This window comes from Cordyceps fumosorosea (genome assembly GCF_001636725.1).
Source record: "Cordyceps fumosorosea ARSEF 2679 chromosome Unknown scaffold_18, whole genome shotgun sequence".
Taxonomy (NCBI): domain Eukaryota; kingdom Fungi; phylum Ascomycota; class Sordariomycetes; order Hypocreales; family Cordycipitaceae; genus Cordyceps; species Cordyceps fumosorosea.
The window spans coordinates 306598-325809 of NW_017387318.1; the positions used below are offsets into that span (position 1 = coordinate 306598).

The 19212-nt window shown below is 58.4% G+C and overlaps 7 protein-coding genes across 7 annotated transcripts; 3 read left to right on the top strand and 4 right to left on the bottom strand.

The window, feature by feature from the left end:
• Window positions 1–457: 457 nt before the first annotated feature.
• Window positions 458–1306, top strand: ISF_06773 (Thioesterase; the record flags this gene model as incomplete). The annotated part of the gene is made up of 1 exon (XM_018850377.1): window positions 458–1306. The coding sequence occupies one exon, from the start codon at window positions 458–460 to the stop codon at window positions 1304–1306; it is 849 nt and encodes a 282-aa protein (XP_018702417.1).
• Window positions 1307–1910: 604 nt separating this feature from the next.
• Window positions 1911–2967, top strand: ISF_06774 (Mitochondrial carrier domain protein; the record flags this gene model as incomplete). The annotated part of the gene is made up of 2 exons (XM_018850378.1): window positions 1911–2046; window positions 2105–2967. 2 exons carry the CDS (start codon window positions 1911–1913, stop codon window positions 2965–2967), a joined length of 999 nt encoding a protein of 332 aa, XP_018702418.1.
• Window positions 2968–3327: 360 nt separating this feature from the next.
• ISF_06775 (60S ribosomal protein L22) lies at window positions 3328–3902 on the bottom strand (the record flags this gene model as incomplete). The annotated part of the gene is made up of 2 exons (XM_018850379.1): window positions 3328–3768; window positions 3888–3902. 2 exons carry the CDS (start codon window positions 3900–3902, stop codon window positions 3328–3330), a joined length of 456 nt encoding a protein of 151 aa, XP_018702419.1.
• Window positions 3903–4544: 642 nt separating this feature from the next.
• ISF_06776 (hypothetical protein) lies at window positions 4545–6083 on the bottom strand (the record flags this gene model as incomplete). The annotated part of the gene is made up of 2 exons (XM_018850380.1): window positions 4545–5904; window positions 6031–6083. 2 exons carry the CDS (start codon window positions 6081–6083, stop codon window positions 4545–4547), a joined length of 1413 nt encoding a protein of 470 aa, XP_018702420.1.
• A 279-nt stretch (window positions 6084–6362) lies between these two features.
• ISF_06777 (hypothetical protein) lies at window positions 6363–12383 on the bottom strand (the record flags this gene model as incomplete). The annotated part of the gene is made up of 3 exons (XM_018850381.1): window positions 6363–6488; window positions 6543–12172; window positions 12239–12383. The coding sequence occupies 3 exons, from the start codon at window positions 12381–12383 to the stop codon at window positions 6363–6365; spliced, it is 5901 nt and encodes a 1966-aa protein (XP_018702421.1).
• A 2841-nt stretch (window positions 12384–15224) lies between these two features.
• Window positions 15225–16913, bottom strand: ISF_06778 (DNA/RNA helicase, DEAD/DEAH box type; the record flags this gene model as incomplete). Its single annotated transcript, XM_018850382.1, has 4 exons — window positions 15225–15740; window positions 15793–16030; window positions 16085–16570; window positions 16669–16913. 4 exons carry the CDS (start codon window positions 16911–16913, stop codon window positions 15225–15227), a joined length of 1485 nt encoding a protein of 494 aa, XP_018702422.1.
• Window positions 16914–17380: 467 nt separating this feature from the next.
• ISF_06779 (D111/G-patch) lies at window positions 17381–19074 on the top strand (the record flags this gene model as incomplete). The annotated part of the gene is made up of 3 exons (XM_018850383.1): window positions 17381–18059; window positions 18132–18742; window positions 18976–19074. The coding sequence occupies 3 exons, from the start codon at window positions 17381–17383 to the stop codon at window positions 19072–19074; spliced, it is 1389 nt and encodes a 462-aa protein (XP_018702423.1).
• Window positions 19075–19212: the final 138 nt, after the last annotated feature.

The window sequence follows — 19212 nt, forward strand, 5'->3', positions numbered from 1 at the left end:
TTTTAAATATTCTATTCTCAAATAAGGAGATAACCATCTCAGACGGGAGATAGCAAACACCATTAAAACACCTCGATGAGGTAAGCGTCGCTTCGCTTTGCAGCCGAAGCTGTGCAGGTTGGGATAAAAGATAAATTTTATAAACTCACAATACTTAGTTTTGAAAAGTATCTACCGGCAGTTCTTGATTCTTCTTTAATCATTTGCACCTGGTATTGCGAGGTTCGGTGCTTGGGCAGCAATTGTCGCTAACTTTCGCACAGTGCGGTAAGACGGAAATTGCCCCGCCACCTTGCGCTGTGTCCGAGCCAGTTTGACGACAACTTGGCAAACATCGCTCCGATAAGAAAATATTTGAAAAAGAAAGAAACGCCAAGCGCTAACACTCACGCGGTGAGCGAAGCAACGCCCATCGACAACCTTCTTCCGATCCTCGGCGCCCCCTCTCCGCCCAGCAATGCCCGGCATGATTGAGGAGAACCCCGAGCTCGTGCAGCCCGAGAGCTGGGCGCGGATGAAGTCGTGGAGCGGCAAGACGCCCGTCTTCCTCTTCCACGACGGCGGCGGCACCACCTTTGCCTACCACTGCCTGGACCCGCTGCAGCGCTTCACCTACGGCGTGCGCAACCCGCACTTCTTCAGCGGGCGGCGCTTCGAGGGCGGTGTGCCCGAGATGGCCGCCGAGTACATCACCCGCATCCGCGCCGCCGTCGCCGCCGACTCCTTCACCCCCAAGCGGCGCGACAACGGCGGCGTTGGCCCGGTGGACATACTCGTCGGCGGTTGGAGCCTCGGCGGCATGACCAGCCTCGAGGTCGCGCGCCAGCTGCACGGCGACCCGGACCTGCGCGTGCGCGGCATCCTCATGATCGACAGCGCCTTCCCCGCGCTCCTCGCCGAGCGCCGCCAGCAGGTCATCTCCCTGGATAACGAGGAGGACCCGGAGGCGCAGGCGCGCGAGGAGGAGGGCAAGACGAAGAACCAGGTGCTCTCGATGCGGGCGATGCGCGAGGCGCGCCGGATGATCGCGCGGTGGGAGCTGCCGCGGTGGGACTGGACAGCGGCCATCGACGCGGACCGCGGCGCGGGGCCGCGCAGCGCGCTGGGATGGGAGCGCTACGACGAGCGCATGTTCGTGGATGTACTCGACGTGGACGGCCACCACTTCAACATGTTTGACCACTCGCGCATCCCGGGCATCACGGCGGCTATCGCCAAGGCCCTGACAAGGCTGGACCCGCGGACGGCGGAGGAGGACGGCCAGTCCTTTGGTGATTCGTGGGACTCGGCGCACGCTGGGTTCTGAGGGTAGATCGCGAGACGAGACATTACGCCTGCGGCGGTTGCTACAGAAGACTGGACTGCCTCGATATTAGATGATGACTGGGTTTTTTACTTGTTTATTTTTTTCACAGATTTTTTTATTTTGACACTGCATACATTCAGCGCTGGAATTGGGTTAAAACAAAATAGACGGATCAATATACAGTTTTTACGTTGGTATTGTAGCTCTTGCGGCAAGCCATCTTGTCAGCATGTGAAGACGATGTCCTCCAGCATTGGACAGCGACAGACAGCAATGCCGCTCCAGCCCCCAGAACGAACTAAAAACTTTACCTTGCCTTGAGTAACTCCTTCTCATTTTTCTGCATCTACTGCATATGTATTTTTACAGTTTCTGAATCGGTCACAGTTCCCGAGCAGCTAGTTACATACCAACCCTGTCAGACAGCCTTGCCAGCGTCGGAGCGGCATCGGACCAAAAAAACGCAGCCGCCTCGCCCAATCCCACCTCATCAACCATCAACCATCAACAACCTCAGAGCCTTGCCCATGTTCTTATAACACCACACACCTTCTCATCTATTTCCCCGACGCTTTCTTCCCTTTCGAAGAAACCCGCCACCGCCATGTCCGCGGCGGCCGACGCCCGACCGCAGCAGCAGCAGCCGCAGGTCGGCACTGCTGCCCAACAGCCGTCCAAGCCGAGCCACGACTACAAGGGCTTCGTCGCCGGCGTGGGCAGCGGCATCGCCAAGCTCACAGGTACGAGGTCTCCCCTTATCCTCCTACAATTTCCAAGCTAACCACAATCATCGTGCAGTCGGCCACCCGTTTGACACCGTCAAGGTGCGTCTACAGACCTCGGACCGCTTCAAGGGCCCCCTCGAGTGTGTCCTGCAGACGGTGCGCCTCGAGGGCGTCCGCGGGCTCTACAAGGGCGCCACGCCGCCCCTCGTTGGCTGGATGTTCATGGACTCCGTCATGCTCGGCTCTCTAAGCGTCTACCGGCGCCTCGTCGCGCAGCACCTCTACCACGTCGACCTCTGGACGCCCGGCACCTTACTCCCCGCCTCCCGCACCTCCCCCGCCTCGCAGACGGCGCTGCCGTCCGTCGGGCACGGCATCGCGGGCATTCTCGCCGGCGCCACCGTCTCCTTCATCGCCGCGCCGGTCGAGCACGTCAAGGCGCGGCTGCAAGTCCAGTACGCGGCCACCAAGGCCGGCCGGCTGTACTCGGGCCCGCTCGACTGCCTCGCCAAGATCCACCGCCACCACGGCGTCCGCGGCGTCTACCACGGCCTCGGCGCCACCCTCCTCTTCCGCGGCTTCTTCTTCTTCTGGTGGTCCACGTACGACCTCTTCTCGCGCTGGATGCGCGTCCACACGCCGCTCTCCGCGCCGGCGGTCAACTTCTGGGCCGGCGGCCTGTCCGCGCAGGTCTTCTGGCTGACGTGCTACCCGGTCGACGTGGTCAAGCAGCGCGTCATGACGGATCCGCTGGGTGGCGGGCTGGGCGATGGCGTGCGTAGGTATCCGAGGTGGCGCGACGCGGCGGTCGGGGTGTATCGCGACGGTGGGTGGCGCGGGTACTGGCGCGGGTTCCTGCCGTGCTTCCTGAGGGCGTTCCCGGCGAACGCGATGGCGTTGGTCGCGTTTGAGGGTCTGATGAGAACGTTGCCGTAGAGCATGGGTTGGGCATAAAAGCATTGCATTTACTTTGTGTATATAATACATGGGCGATTTCATGGGTTTATAATCACTGTAGTCACGGTTGCTGGCATGGGAGTCGCATAGTTGTTGAATCAAGAGATTTCGGTCGGTATATTTGAGAAATGTCCTCCGAAATGATAGAGACTAAATCTCTCCCGGAAAAAAGCCAGCCCATCTACGAGCCGGTTTACCAGTATGAAAGCGCCTCCATCCCGGGTATCATTCCCGCAAAACATGCCCCATTCCGAGTGTTGTTGTGTTTCCACTCTCAAAACCCAATTGTTTTTTAAGAACTTTTCCCGTCCAGCACAAATTCAATCAAGAATTGCGCCTTTACTCGTCATCCTCGTCAGCCTCGTCGTTGACGACGTTGAAGAACTTGAGCTCGTAGACGCCGCGCGAGGTGGAGACGACGCGGAGCCAGTCGCGGAGCTGCTGCTTCTTGAGGAACTTCTTGGTAAGGTACTTGAGGTAGCGGCCCGAGAAGTCGTTGTGGGCGATGACCTCGATCTTGCCCTCGCCGGCCTGCTGGACGACGACGTCGTCGCCGAGGTTGTTGGTGCGGCCCTCGACCTTGATGCGCTCCTGGAGGAACTTCTCGAAGGCGGCGGTGTCGAAGATCTTGTCCGAGGCGGGCTGCGAAGCGTTGATGATGAACTGCGCGCGGGGCAGGTTAGCCACATGCACAAACTTGGCCAGGGCTGGAATCGCTTGAGGAATGGATGTTGTAAAACTCACCTTCTTGGTCTGCTTCTGGGCCTTGCCAGACTTCTTCTAAATTGACAATGACATCTTAGCCTACTGCATTTCTGTTTTTCATCGCTCGGCGGAGACGGTGTTTCACGACCATCTCTCACCTGCAGCAAAGCGGTTTTGCGACGTCATGTACATACAGCAATGGGAGCCATTTCGACGGATGTTGAAAAGGGGGGATTTGGTAGATATCGGGTATTGAAAGTTTGTTCGTTGAAGATCGCAAAGAGGTCAAATCCTGCGCCTTGGATAGCTTGATTCGAATGTGTGAGAGTGGGAACTTTTCTTTTCGTTTTCGCCTTGGCTCGCTTGGTGGTGAACTTCCCGCTTGGTGGGCAGCCCACAATAAATTTTGCCATGGTGAATTGGCCCACCAGAAAAAAAGTTAGGGCTCTTGCGGATTAACTATCAGCCGGCCGGCGAAATGCAAGAACGCCAGTCTTTCCTAAATAGGCAATGCTGTGGTTCTCAGTACAGGCGAGAAGTCCATGTCAAATACGTGCTCTTAGAAACATGTCCATTTAAACAGCAAAACCGGCAAAGAAATTGAATTTCAGTTAAGGAAACGATGCTAAGATCCGAGTCTTATGTATCAAAGCAAAGGAAATAAAAAGACAAGTGAGAAAGCTATCAAATAACCCGCTGATCTCAACGCAGCAGTTCCGTTTTTTACATGTCCCAAAGCAACCGAGCGCAATGCATCATCCAAGCCATGTCTTCGTAATCCAGTGAACCCTGAAAGAATACATCATAAGAATCGTAAAGGTCGTAATACATGCAAAAAGAAAGCAAAATGTTCATCGCGTCGTGCCTCGTACAGTTTCTTTCTCGCTCTTTGTGAATAGCTTCTTGAGCACGCCCTTCAGGCCGCTCGATTTCTTGGGGTCCTCCACTTCCTTCTGGCGATCATGGCGCCTGCTCCTCCTCCTCGCATCTTCGTCGGTTTGCGAATCTGGGTTTTTGCGCGAAGACTCCTTCTTGGAGCGTACCCTGGGCTCGTCCTTGGTGCTCTCTCTCTTGGAGTGCTCCCGTCGGGAAGACGAGCCTTCGCTCTTCAGTGAGCCATCGGCGTGGCGATGTCGTCGGGAAGACGAGCCTTCGCTCTTTAGTGAGCCATCAGCGTCGCGATGGCCATGTCGTGAGGATGAGCCTTCGCTCTTCAACGACCCTTCGGCGTCGCGGTGACGGCGGCGGCGTCGACGCGCCTCGTCGTCTCCCGTATGAGACTTGGATTCCGCGTCCGAGTCTTTTGGCGTGCGCGTGGCGTCCTCGGTGCCGGAGCCTCGGGTCGATGCTGGCGGCGTCGACTCGGCCTTTTGAGAAGAGCTCGGGCGATGCCTGGACGATCCATCCGACCTCTCTTTGGGGGAATGGCTGTGTCGGTGAGACTTGTGTCGATGGCGATGGCGCTCATGCTCGCTATCTGGAACACTTTTATCGGTTGGTGGCGCTGCCGATTCCTTGTGCGTAGAGTCACGGCGATGTGACTTGTGGCGCTCTGCGCGACGTGCATCAGAATGGCGCCGTTCAGATTCACGTTCCTTTTCCACACGATCCTTTTCTGCACGCTCCTTTTCTGCGCGCGCCTTCTCAGCGCGTCTTCTCTCAGCGCGTGCCTTCTCCTCGCGCTCCTTTTCCTCGCGCTCCTTTTTCTCGCGCTCCCGCTGCAGGGCTCTTTCGCGCTCCTCGCTCTGGAGTGCTAGTTCCCGCTCATGTTCACGCTCGCGCTGGCGGCGGAAAAGCTCAGTCTTGCGTCTTTCATGCTCGGCTTGCTCTTCAGCGGTCCTTTCCTTCAGCGGCACTTCAGACGATCTTTGCTTCCGTCGCCGTTCCGCCGATGTCGCTCGTTTGTGTTCCGAGTCTGGCGACGTCCTGTGCTTGCTACCCGAAGGACTGCTAGTTTGTGCTGCGTAGCCGCTATCGCGCCGCTTCGGCGACGACTTGTCATCTACACCTCGGGTGCCATCCGACCGGTGCCGGTGGCTATGGTGAGAACTGGCATGCGAGGATCGGCGTCTCGAGTCCTTGTCTTCGCTTTCACCGTGGTGCGAGGATCGACGTCTAGCATCCCTGTCACCCTCCTCACGGTGAGAGGTGGAGTGCCTGTGTCTGCGATGGCGGTGCTCGCCATCCTCAGTACGGTCCTCACGACGGTCCCTGGTTCTCTCTACTCGTTGGTTAGCATGTACTGTTCAAGAAGCGTTCAGAAGTGAGAAGTGAGAGGCAGCAAAACGACAACTGCACCAAGGAAAGGGGTACAAAGAACAGATACACCAAAATTACAAGACAGTTCCCGACGGCCACTTTCCCGCGTTGAGACGCAAAACCCAGCGCATTAGTGCCATGTAGCAAGAATGTGAGGTTCTTCGGACGGACGTGCAGATGATTGCTCGGCTCAGTCCTGTGCGCAAATGGTGAGTGAGGGTCATCGCATCCCCATCACCATGCTTCGTTATGCTGTCTTCCCAACTGCCTCCATTTGACCGTCGGTTTAAACCCACAAGGCATCACATGACATCCTTTTTGGACATTGAAAGGGTACATAAATCATAAGAGCTCAAATTGCCACAATCACAATGGTATAGTATCTCATAGTCATGAGTCAGAGGGGTGCCTTAGGAGCTGCCCTCGGTAGGGGGGGTTGGCTGCTTCGCGGCCTTGGTCTTGAAGAGCTTCGAGCGCAGCCACGAGAAGGGCGAGAGGATCAGTCTGGCCAGAGAGACGAAGAAAGTCGGCTTGGACTGTGATGCGTTAGCCGGTAACATCATTTGAGCCCAGAGTAGGAGGAACCATACGCTTGTAACAGCATTGGATTTGGCCGCGGCTGTGTTCTCCGGCTGAGCTGGTGCGACCGTCTGAGTTGCTGGCTCAGCAACTGATTCGGCAGCAGGCTCAGGAGCAGCAGCTGGAGCAGATGCGCCGGGTGTAGGTTCAGCAGCGGTAGCTTCGGCGGTCTCTTTAGGCGTAGACTCAGCAGCAGGTTTGTCGTCATGTTTGACTGCGTCTTGCGCAGCGGCCGACGGCGTCCCATCAGCTGGAGCTTCCTTTGCCATGATGGGCTGCTCGATTGCTTTGCTGGAGGGCTCAGCCTGGGTCTGGGGCTTTTGTGCGTGGCCGTTCTCCACCTCTTTGTTCAGAGAAACAGCAGTGACAGTGGCGGCACCGACGATAAGCGCGGTACCAGCAGCGCCAGCAGCCAGGGCAGCAATCTTGCCAACATCGTGATCCTTCTCGACAGACTTCTCAACCTTGGGCTCATCGGCGACGACGGTGCTCGTCTCCGACGCCTCTGACTCCTTTGACTCTTCAACATCTTGTACATCCTTCTTTGCAGGTTCCGAAACATCATTATCCTCCACATCCTCCGTAGCAACAACATCCAAATTGGATGGGGTATCGTTCACACGCGAAACATCAAGTTGGGTATCAGCTAACTCGTTCTCACCTTTGGTCCTTTCACCGTCCAGGTCCTTTCCATTCTTGTCCTCGGCCTTGTCCTCAACCTTGTCATGGGAATGCTTGACAGCAGCCACCGTAGCAGCGCCGCCAGCAACAGCGGCGAGAGCGGCGGCAGCGATGGCGGCCTCTTTGGCGGAGTCGGATGTCTCCTCGGCTTCAGCTTCCTTTTCCTCGTCAGCAGGCACCTCAGCTTCAGTAGTGGGAGCTTCAGCTTCAGCGGCCTGAGGCTCTTGAGCAACAGCTTCAGCAGCAGGAGATTCTTCAGCAGCAGGAGATTCTTCAGCAGCGGGTTCGGCCGCGGAAGGCTCTTCCGCAACAGCTTCGAGTACAGGCTCCTCGGCCGCCGGTTCAGCGACAGGCTCGGCAGCCTCGACTTCCTTAACAACAGGGTCCTCTTCAGCCGCGGGCTGCTCAGCTGCGGGTTCAGCCTTAGGCTCTGAAGCAGGTTCAGCCTGCTCAACAGCTGGTGGCTCTTCGGCGACCGGCTCGCCGACTGCTTCAACCTCCTTGACTTCCTCAACGACCTTAGGCTCCACATCAGCAGTAGGTTCTCCCTCAACCTGGGCCCCGGCCTCCTGCTGAGCGGGAGGGGCAGCAGCTTCTGCTTCAACAGGAACTTCGCTAGGAGCTTCGGTCTCAGCTTCGGGGGCAGCTTCCACTTCCTCGGCGACAGGCTCCTCTTCCACCTCAGGTTCGGCGGCGGCAACGGGCTCGGCGGCCGGAGCTTCAGCAGAAGGTTCTTCAGGAACAGCCTCCGAAGGAGCAGGCTCTTCAGCGGTCGGAGCAACCTCGACCTCAGCCAGGGGAGAAGCTTCGGCCTCCTTAGCAGCAGGTTCCTGTGCCGCGGGCTCTGGGGCAACCTCTTCCTTTTCGTCGGAGGATGTGACAACGGCAGCCGTGGTCGCAGCGCCTGCAGCGGCGGCAAGAGCAGCAAGGTCAGCACCATCTACCTCAGCAGCGTTCGGCTCCTCGGTCGTTTTAGCAGGCTCAGCCTCAGAGGCTGCGGTCGCAGTGGGTTCTGCCTCGGTTTCTGCGGCGGGAGTGTCTTCTGCGGCGGCCACAGGGGGTTCAGGCTCAGCGGGAGCTACCTCCTCAACGACGGGGGCTTCCGCTTCCGGAGCAGCAGGAAGCTCCTCGGCCTTGACTTCCTCAGCCTCAGCAGGAACAGTCTCCGTCTTGGGCTCCTCCGTGGCCTCCGCGGGGGCTTCCACGGCCTCCGCGGGCACAGCTTCCTCGCCGGAGGGTTCTTCTCCGGCAGGTTCTCGCTCAGCCTCGCCGGCAGGCTCAACTGCTTGCTCGGGCTCGGGAGCAGCAGCCGCTTCGGTAGCAGATTCAGCCGCAAGAGCAGGCACAGCTTCCTGGCTGGCGGGTTCACCAGCAGGTTCTCGCTCTGCACCACTGTCCTTTTCAACGGCGTCCTCAGTCGTGGCTGGCTCCTCGGTGGCAGCCTGCTGAGCAGGTTCCACGGCCTCGACCTTTGCTTGTGTGTCAGGGGCCTCGACAGGGGCAGGCTCAGGCTCGGTAGCATCAGCTGCCTCCTTAGCAGGGTTGTGCTGCTCTTCAGTGGCGGCCTCAGTGGATTCCGGGGCCGCGGCCTCAGGTTCGTCAGCGGCGACAGCATCTGCGGCCTTCTCCACAACGGGCTCGGATTCGGCGGCTGCCGGCTCGGCATCCTTGGCAGACTCCTCCGGGATCACAACGGGAGCAGCATCGGCGTTCGGTGCTTCAGCAGAAACCTCGTCGGCCTTTGGTGTCTCTTCAACGGGCGCGGACTCCTCTGCGGGTGGAACCGCTTCCGTCGGCTTGGCGGGCTCCTCGACAGCAGTTGCAGGCGTCTCTTCGACGGCAGTCTCTGCGACCTTCTCCTGCTCAGACTCGGGCTCCTTCGCAGGCTCCTCAGCAACCGGTTCAGGGGCCGCTTCCACAGCGGCAGCAGGCTCATCCGCACTCACGACTTCCTCAGCTTTGGTCTCTTCCAGGACGGCTTTGGGCTGGACAGGGGTGTCCTCCTTGGCGGCGTCCGCAGCAGCATCGGGAGTACTCTCAGTCGTAGGCTCGGCCTCAGCAACGGGCTCCTCGTGTTTGATCTCGGCAGCAGGAGCCTCAGGCTCGGTAGCTGAAGGAGCGGGTTCATCCGTTGTAACCTCTGCAGAGATTTCCTCAGGAGCAGGGGTAGCAGTTGCTTCGTCTTTGGTCTGCTCGGCAGTGGGCTCGGTAACCGGCTCAGGTTCAGCGACGGTGGCCTCCTCCTTGACTGGCTCCGGAGCGGCTTCTGTTTCAACGACGGCGGAATCGTCCTTGACTGCTTCTGCGACCTCAGCGACAGGCTCCGTGGCGGCTGCTAGCGCTGGAGCTGGTGCAGTCTCAACGGCGGGCTCCGTCACATCAGCAGCGGGATCCTGGGCGGCTTCGGGAGTAGGGTCCGCAGAAGCGGGCTCTTCAGTCTCGGTCGCTTCAGCCGGGGCTTCGGGTTCCTTAGCAGGTTCGGCAGGGGTCTCAACGACAGGGTCCGCGGGCTTCTCTTCGACGGGCGCCGGGACAGCCTCAACAACCGGGGCGGGCTCTTCAACAGCAGGTGCTTCCGTAGCAGCCTCTGGTTCTGCGGTAGGTTCAGGTTCGACCTTGGCCGGTTCGTCGGCAGCGACGGTTTCAGGCTCGATGGCGGCAGCAGGCTCCTTAACCTCTTGAGTGGCCTCGGCGGAAGCCTCGACAGGCTCTTCAGCGGCTTCAGGGGCCGCAACAGCAGCCTGCTCAGGAGTAGGTTCCGCAGCAACCTCCTTGGGAGTATCTGCGGCAGGGACAGGCTCTGGGGTGGGAGTTTCGGCTTCTTCCTTGGAAGATTCCGGCTCAGCAGTGGCGGGAGCAGCTGCAGCAGCGGGAGCCTCCTCCTTCGCAACCTCAGCCTCCGCAGGTGCCTCTTGCGGGGCAGCGACTTCTTCCTTAGGCGCCTCAGCCTCTCCCGCAGCCTTCTCTTCGACCGGCACAGCGGGAACGTCAGCAGCAGCAGGCGCCGCAACCTCAGCTTCAACCTCCCTGGGAGCCTCAACGGGGGCCTCCTCAACCTTGGGTTCGTGCTCGGCATGAGCACCCGCCTCTTCCTCCGTCTTGTCGGCCGCGGGTTCGGCCGGAGCAGCACTCACCACAGGTGGCTCCTCGCTTGCGGCATCAGCAGCAACCTCGGGCTCAGCGGTGGATTCACCAGCAGGGGCAGGTTCGGCAACGTCGGCAGCAGGCGCTGGTTCGGCAACGGCTGGTTTGTCCGTCTTGGCCTCTTCAGCGGCCGGGGTAGGCTCCGCAGCAGCTTCTTCCGCAGGAGCGACAGGCTCGGCCACTGCTTCTTCTTTAGCCTCCTCAGGGGCAGCAGCCTCGGTCTTCGACTCTTCCGTAGCATTTGTAGTCTCCGCTGGCTTTTCGGGCTCCGGAGGGGCGGCAGCCTCGACGGTTGCTGCAGCGGCTGCGGCGGTCTCTTCAACCCTGGTCTCTTCGACAGCTGGCTCTTCAGCGGCTGCGGCGGCGGCTTCGGGGGCAGCAGTCCCGGCCTCCGGAACACCTTCACTAGCGGGCTGTTCCTCGGGGGCAGGCGCCTCCTTCTCCTCAGCAGCCGCGGCTACGGCAACCGGCTCCTCGGGGGCTTTATCCGCAGCTTCTTCAACAGCCTCCGCCGCCGCGCTGTCCTTCTTCGCAGGCTCTGGGTCAGCCTCCCCAACCACTGCGGCAGCCGCAGCGGGTTCGGCAGGTGTCGCCTCCTCGGCCGCAGGCTCAGAAGCGGCCACGGTTTCCTCCGAGGCTGGCTGGTCCGCGGTCGCTTCTGCCTCTTCCTTGGCGGGGGCGGCATCGGCAGCGGGCTCGGGAACGGACTCAGCAGGCGCAGGGGCGTCGGCGGGTGCTTCAACCGGGGCCTCATCTGCTTTGGGTGCTTTCTCAGCAGATGGTGCCTCGACCTCCACGGCCTTTTGCTCTTCCACCGGCGCAGCAGCAGCAGCAGCGGCAGGTGCTTCCTCGACGACGGGCGCCTCCTCTGTCTTCTGCTCTTCCTGCTTCTCTGCCTCAGCTTCCTTAGACTCAGGAGCGGGCCCTCCTTCGACAGGGGCGGGAGCTGCATTCGGCCCGTCCACCTTCTTCTCAGCTGGTACTTCAGCAGCAGGTTCCTCAGTGGTGGCCCTGGCGGTGTCCCCCTCGGCAGGCGGGGCTTTCTCCTCCGGCGCGGGCGCTGCTGGTTCCCCCTCAGCGGCAGCCGCAGGTTCAGCCTCGGCAGCTGGCGTCTTCGCTTCATCATCATCATTCTTCACATCATCGTTCTTCGTAACCTCATCCACGGGAGGTTCGGCTTCTGAAGGCTTGGCCTCCTCCTCCTTGGTCTCGGAGGTGACAGCGGCCTCGGCCGCGCCCTCTTCAGCCGCCGGTGTGTCAGCGGCGGCTTCCTCGACGGCGGCGGCGGGGTTTGTTTCGGGTTGTTGTTGATCGTCATTGTTTTTGTCATTGGTTTCGGCATTAGTGGTGTCGTTCTGGGTCGTACTCGTAACAGCTTCATTAGGGGTATCTTGCTCAGTGGCATTCTCGGTCGTAACAGTCTCCTCAGCAGCGTCGGCTGCAGGCGCGGTCTCCACAGCGACATCCTCCTCCGACGCGGCGGCTTCGGCAGGCTCCTCGGTGGGTGCCTTGGCCTCAGCGGCAGCGGCGGCGGCGGCCTTGTTCTTGTTCTTCTTCTTGTCCTTCTTGGCCTTCTTCTTGCTCTTAAACGTAGGGGAGCTAGGAGAGCCTGGCTCCTTGGGTGAGGGTGGCTCCTCGGGAGCTTTCTCTTCCTTAGCAGGTGATGGCGACTTGGACTTCCCCTTCTTCTTCTTCTTGCTTGCTTTGGGGGTTTTCTCTTCCGGGGCGGCTGCAGGAGCTGCACTTGGGGGTGGCACGCCTTCAGTGTCGTTCTCTTCCAGGTGCGCGTCTGTTGTGTACTCGGCGTCCTCCATGTCTGTTGATGTCAGTAAATCCCATTTTTGAGATATCTCTCCTAACTTCTGCGGCTTCAAGTACACACCTAATTCTTGTTCGTCTTCTTCCACATCGGTTATTTCAGGCTCATAGATGTTGACATTGGAAAAGTCGGATACTTGGACGTTGTCCCAGACATTGCTGCGATATTCGCAGTATTTTACACCCGGAATTTGCTCTTCTGAGGCCATGGTGATATGTTTGGTTTCTGGGTATTGGTTTTGTGAGAGAAGAGCGGGGGTGAGAAGCAAGAGAGATGAACTGGAAAATGTGAGGTGAGAGCTATGTGGGAAACAAAACTCGACGCTGATATCGTTGTTGGAGAGAGTGAGACTTGTTACAGGACCTTGCTTCACAGAGCAGATGATTGGTAGCTATGTAACAAAGGGAATGTAAAAAAAACTAACACAAAGTTTGAGGATATCTTTCCAGAATTGTCCGTCAGACTTGTGTTGCGTGGATGGGGTGCACGTTGGGGGGTTGAATGCTGCGAGTTGGGATGATGTCAGGCAGCAATAGGGCTCACGGCGGGCGTGGTCCGCGCGTGAGGCGGATGATGTGATGATGATGGGAGAGGTTAGGTTGATACGGGCGGTGAATCGAGGAACAATTGTATGTTTCGAGAGGGAAAAACGACAAAGCTGCAGCGAGGCGGGGAGGGGAGAGGTCTATCAAGTCTTGGTGCTGCAGTGCTGGGAGGCGTGACCACAGGTCGGACGGAAAGCATTGTTTTGGCTCCGCATCAACACAAGATAGTGTACGTACGGATTTTTTTTTCTTGTGCCAGGGTCTGATGTGTTATCTTCGGCCCTGTGTACGGATTACAAGGGTTGTACTTTTTTTCCCTGTCTTTGTGTGTGTTACTGCGGGCTGGCTGGCTGGGCCACCATCGTGACAAACGGGTTCTTGATGTCGCCAAGTCAATTTACCCAAGTCCTACTCTGACCAGGGTCCCCCGCCCCGGACCTGGTCTTGGGCGGCGGAGACTATGCATGGTCTTGAGTCTTGTTGACCAAGTGACAAGATTTGTTCGGTCCTCAGTCTTTGATCCCATATGGACTCAATTGGGTTCCCGCGGTACCGATGCGTCAGTCTTGAGATGGTTGCACCGCCAGCCAGAAAAGACTTGGTACGCACAAGAGGGGTCGCACTGCTTGGGCTTGTTGGGGATGGTTCGTCAAGACGCAGAAACACATGGCTGCCCGACTGCGGAGGTGAGGCCGACGTGCATTAGTCGCCATCCGCCATCGAGGAAAAAAACCGAGAGAAAAAAACAGATGAGAAAAAAAAGGCGCGGGGTGACTAGCCGGTTGGGCTACGAATAATAATGCAGGGTCTGTATCGCATGTAGTCGTATGGAGTACCCGTGTGTGCTCCGTGCTCCGTACCTTGTATCCAATACTTTTCCGCCTCCCGCGTTGCTTTTGCCCAAAGTACGGACGGAGTACATATCGTACGGAGTATTGCGCGCGCACAGAGACCCGAGCATGAATTGTCTCGTCACACACATTCATTCGTCATACAGGATGCTGCAGGCGACGTGGCCATTGGAGGTGAGGAGCGGCAGATTCCCGTGTCATGTCGTCTGTCTTGTCCCATTCAACTCAGAGTCGTGGTACGAATACTTTTGTCCTCGAGCACACCATCACTAGTTACCTGCTCCCTTGCAGCAAGCAGACACGGACGGACGGACGGACGGATGGCCTTTGTGCCACAATGGTTCTTTCGACCGGATCTTTGTCGTTTTATTAGCGAGCCGAATGCCTGCCTGCTCTGCTCATCAGCCCAAGTATCCAAGACCTCCCCGTCCTCACCGTGCAATATTTCATCTCCGGTTTGACATCAGCCAAGGGTGTTCCGCTCGTCGCTGTAGAAACAAACCTTGCGATATCGAGACAACTAACTATTGCTGAGCAAGGGTCCAGCTCATTTCCTACCCAGTCAGCAAATGGCGGTGTTTCTAGTGAGGATACCTGGATACACTCGATGACATGGGTGCCCTTTTTCCTCTGGTCGGTGCGGCAATAGGCCTAGTAAGGATGGTGGGCTTTTAACATCATGCGACCACTTTACTGGTACCAGAGACCGAGGGGAAAAGGGACGAAAAGCCAGGGGAAAAAGCTGATGTTGATGCCGAACGGATACGGGAAGTAATAGCATTAAAAATACGGTATGAGGATGTGCATTGCCAACGGAGCAATGTTTTTGTCTTCCTTGTTGGGCTCAACATTGGGCGTTTGTCGTCTGTTTCTCTCATGCTCTTTTAATATTTTTTTTTTCAGTAAAATTGGCGCCATCCATTTGCCAGCTGGCAAACGAGGTATGTATGTACGTACCTGCAATGCTACCTGAGGCCACCAAGAAAACAGCCGAGGACACCAGTTTATTACCCTCCCGAACAAGGATCCCGGGCCGTCTTCGCCCTGACCCCACGCAAAGCTTCCGACTCCCAGCGATAGTGCTCCCATCAGATTTGCTACCGAATCACACAACTCATGGCCATGCCACCATCGCCCTCCAACCACGCAAGTCCATATCCAGCGTGTACTTTCCCTCTACAGAATCAGTCATCTGCATTCGCTGCTCTGTTTCCTAATCAAGCCTTCTGCTCATACTGGAAACTGATACATCGCCCACACTGCATGTCACCTTAGCACTACCCCATATTTTCATGGACCATCCATCTCACAACGTCACTCCCCTCATTCACTCGCACCGTCCCCATCCACACACTTCATGTATGAACACAAAAGCACACTACCCTTCAAGCTAGTTCATTTGGTATCTCGTCACACGCCATCCTATAGGCGCAATTATGTACGCACTCTAGCTGATGTCTCTCTTTTTTTGTCCTTGTAACCATACTTCGTAACCCCCAATTCACTGCCTCCTAGCTCTCTTCAAACTCCGCTCACAACCTCAAACCTGTACAAACTCATCGGAAGCGGGAGAAGGGCGGGGCTCCATCACTTCAACTACCACTTCGGTGTCGTTTTAGACGACATGAACCAGTCCGCGGTCGGCGGCATCTTCTAGGCTGCCGCCGGTGCCGAAGGTGCCGGCTGGCCTGGCTTGTCCGTCGCACTCGGCGCGTAATTGGCCTGCGCGCGATTCTTCTTGATCACCTCTTTGACGCGCGTCTCGGCCTCGTCCCAGTCATCCGTGTCTAGGTGCACCAGGTCGATTCCGAACTGGTCCGCAATCTTGCTGAGCGCGTCGAAGCTCTTCTTGTCGTAGACGAAGCTGATACTGACACCGACACGCCCGAATCGTCCGGTACGGCCAATACGGTGGAGATATGTCTCGTAGTCGGGCTCCTCGTCGTTGCGCCCCTTCATCGGGATGTCGTAGTTGATCACCATCGACACCGACGAGACGTCGATGCCGCGTGCCAGCACGTTGGTCGTGATCAGGACCTTGTTCTCGCCCGTGCGGAACTTGGTCAGCAGGTCATCTCGCTCGCCGCCATCAAACGCGGCGTGCAGTGCAGACACCTTGTGGCCGTCCGCAACCATGCGGCGCTGAATCTCGTTGGCACTTTCTCTTGTCTACCTGTTGTCAGCATTTCACACTTGCCGTATCCATGAATGTTTTCCCTACCTTGACAAAAATGACAGACTGTCCAATCGTCATCAAGCCGTACAGCTTGCATAGCACGTCGTACTTGGTATTATCGTCGGGGCAGTCGATAAACATTTGGGAGATGCCCTTGACCGTGAGCTCACTGCGCTGGAGCTTGAGCGTGTGCGCGTTCGGCGCAAACTTTCCCGCGTAGTTGTTAACCTTGTCTGGAAACGTCGCGGAGAATAAAAGTGTCTGAATTGTTTTGGGGAGCATGCTATTCCCATTTCATTAGTCACAGTAATGAAACAGCCGGCCAGTTTCAACATACCCTTTGACGCGCATGCACTGGTCGCCGAGACCCTGCTGGTCCAGCATGTTGTCGGCCTCGTCAAGCACAAGCACCTTGAGCGTCGAGGCATCCAGCTGCTTGCGGCGGATAATGTCCATGACGGTGCCAGGCGTGCCGACAATAACGGCTGCGCGGACGGGCTCACCGCGGGGCAGCGCGCCGGGGATAGCGGCCGCTACCTTGAGATCCGGGATGAAGCGACCGATGGCCGTGATGACGCCCTCAATCTGACGAGCGAGCTCGCGACTCGGCGCGAGCGCGAGCGCCTGCGGGACTTGAGGCTGCTTAAAGTCGACGCGCGACAATATCGCGGTGACAAACGCGCCCGTCTTGCCCGTGCCCGACTGCGACTGCGCGAGCATGTTCCGAGGCGGGTCAGACAGCATGAGTGGCAGCGACTTGCCCTGCACCTTGGACGGCTTCAGAAAGTTGAGGGCCAGCAGACCCTTGAGGATGTCTGGGGAGCTGCCGAGGCTTTGTCAGTAGCCCAGCCCAAGATATGCGTTTGTAGGTAATCGGCGCGCAGGCCACCACAGATTTTTTCTTCTCCGCTCAAAACTTACAGGCCAAGGTCCTCCCAGGTGGTAGCTGAGTGGAAAGGCGTCGCCTCGTTGTTCTGGAGATCGCTCAGAGAGACCTCGACATCCCACTCGGGCTCCTGCAGGCCGGAGCCGCCCAGAGCTTCGGGCGCGCCATCGACTTGAGCATCGGCCGTCGATGTAGGAGCCGTGGCGTCAGCACCGGACGCGGGCGCAGCGTCGGCCGGCTTGTTGTCGGGCTTGGTGATGCGGCTCGCGAGATCAGCCATCCTGGTGTTGTGCGTTTGTCAAACGTCGGCCGAAGGAGTAAAAGGCTGCGGTTGGGTCTCGTCGGGGATAAGTGAATGATGTATAAGTATGATCGGATCCCTTGTATTGGAATACTCTCCGATAAACAAGAAGAACAAAAGGATACAAACAGACCACAGATGGAGAGCTTGGGTTGTTGCCGCCTGAGTGATGGGAGAAGGTGAGAGAAAGTGGGCTGGATCTAAAAAGTTGGCGGGGTGCTTGCACTGGAGGGGCACGCCGCACGCCAGAGCTCTCAGCAGAGAATAGCAGAGCTTCTTTCTTGGTGCAAACTACAGCCGCCGACACCGCGTGCCTGGCCGTTGTTTTTCCGATACGATACCTTTCCGCAGCTTCATCCCGGCGCGGCAGCCCAGCATTGATGATCGAGCCTTTGTTTTTGCCACATCTTCTTTTCCCATAGACTCGACCGCACAACACCTACGAGATGGCTGCGCCGCCTCCACCGCCTCGCGGCCTCTCCCTCTACGAGAACCTCCACGACCCCAACAACCCGGCCCCTTCATCGACCGTCTCCTCCGCCCCCGTCCTCTATAACCAAGCAAGCACCGCTTCCGCCCCCGTCAAGAAGCCCATTGACCCTGCGCTGCGCTTCCAACCCACGCGCCGTCCCCAACCCGCCAAGCCCAAGCCCAAGACCTCCTCATCCTCCGCCATCCCCAAGCCGTCTCCCGCCGCACCAACACAACAACAACAACAACAACAACAACAACCCCCTCCTCCTCCTCCGTCCGCCGAAGGCCCCGTCGCAGCAGACAACTCCGCCGCCGCGGTGCCGGTCGCGAAGAGCACGCTCGCGGACTGGGCCGCCACCGAGGAGGACGAGTGGCTCTACGGCACCGGCGAGAAGCGCCAGCGCGGCGGTCGCAAGGCCCGCAAGAAGCGCCAGCAGCAGCGGGAGCAGGAACCGTCGCGGACCGACTGGGACGACGTGTACGACCCGGCGCGGCCGACCAACGTGGACGAGTACCTGCGCAGCGACGAAAAGGTCGACGAGGTGCGCGAATGGAAGGCGCTGCTGCACCGGCACCGTCGCAAGGGCAAGGCGCTGGACAGCGAGCCGTCGTCGGACGAGGAGGACGAGAGAGCAGCCATGCGTCCTAATAGTGAGTCATACCCCCCGAAACAAGTAAGAGCGCTTCGCAGTGTCTACTCCGTGCTAAAATGTGGCTGTCCAGGTCAATTCGCCCCTCCGCCATCCTACACGACCGTCCCTCCACCTCCATCCTCACCTCCTCCAACATCGGCCGCCGCGCCACCACCACCGCCTCCTCCCGACGATGCCTCCGGCGACGACGCATACGCCCGACGTCTCGGCATGTCCTCCCAAGCAGCCCCTCCTCCCCCTCCTTCCTCCGCCAGCACCATACCCGCCGCCCCCGTCCTATACAACACCACCACGGCACCTCCTCCACCACCACCATCCTCCTCCTCAGAGCAGCGATCCAGCCGCCCCGGCCAGGCCGGCTTCGCCCATCGCCTCATGTCCAAGTACGGCTGGACCTCCGGCAGCGGCCTCGGCGCCGACGCCTCCGGCATCGTCAACCCCCTCCGCGTGCAAGTCGAGAAGCGCCGGCGCAAAGCCGACGCCGACGGCGGCGGCTGGGCCGAGCCCGCCAACAAGGCCAAGATCATCGGCGGTACGCGGCGCAACGACGGCGGCGGCAGCTCGGAGCAGGGGCTCAGTGACGTGGTCGTGCTGCTCAACATGCTCGACAACATGCCGGACCTGGCCGCCGAGGTCGAGGACGGGTTGGGGCAGGAGATTGGCGAGGAGTGCGGCGAAAAGGTACGTTTGACTCCTCTTCTCCTTCCGTCAAGCTGTGCACATGGGATAGCTGCATATGATGGGATGTTCCAGTGCTAACAGTGAAATCAATAGTATGGCCGCGTCGAGAGAGTGTTCATCGACACGGCGACGCAGCGAGTATTCATCAAGTTTACAGACCAGATATCCGCTCTCAAGGCAAGTTGCCGATTCCCTGTCGGTGTAGATGTCGACGAAACTAACGTGATGGATAGGCCGTCAGCGAACTGCAGGGACGGGTTTTTAACGGGAACACAATCACGCCCAAGTATTATGATAGCGATGCTTTTGACAGAGGCGTCTACAACAAATAGATATGTAAATATAACGTGTTCTCTACAGGCTAAAAAACAAATGTGTCACCTTTCCGGACCAAATCCCTATATCATCAAGACGCAACCCAACATCGTCAAGCCAATCCTATTAGTTATTATCAAGGCCAAGAGAAGTTG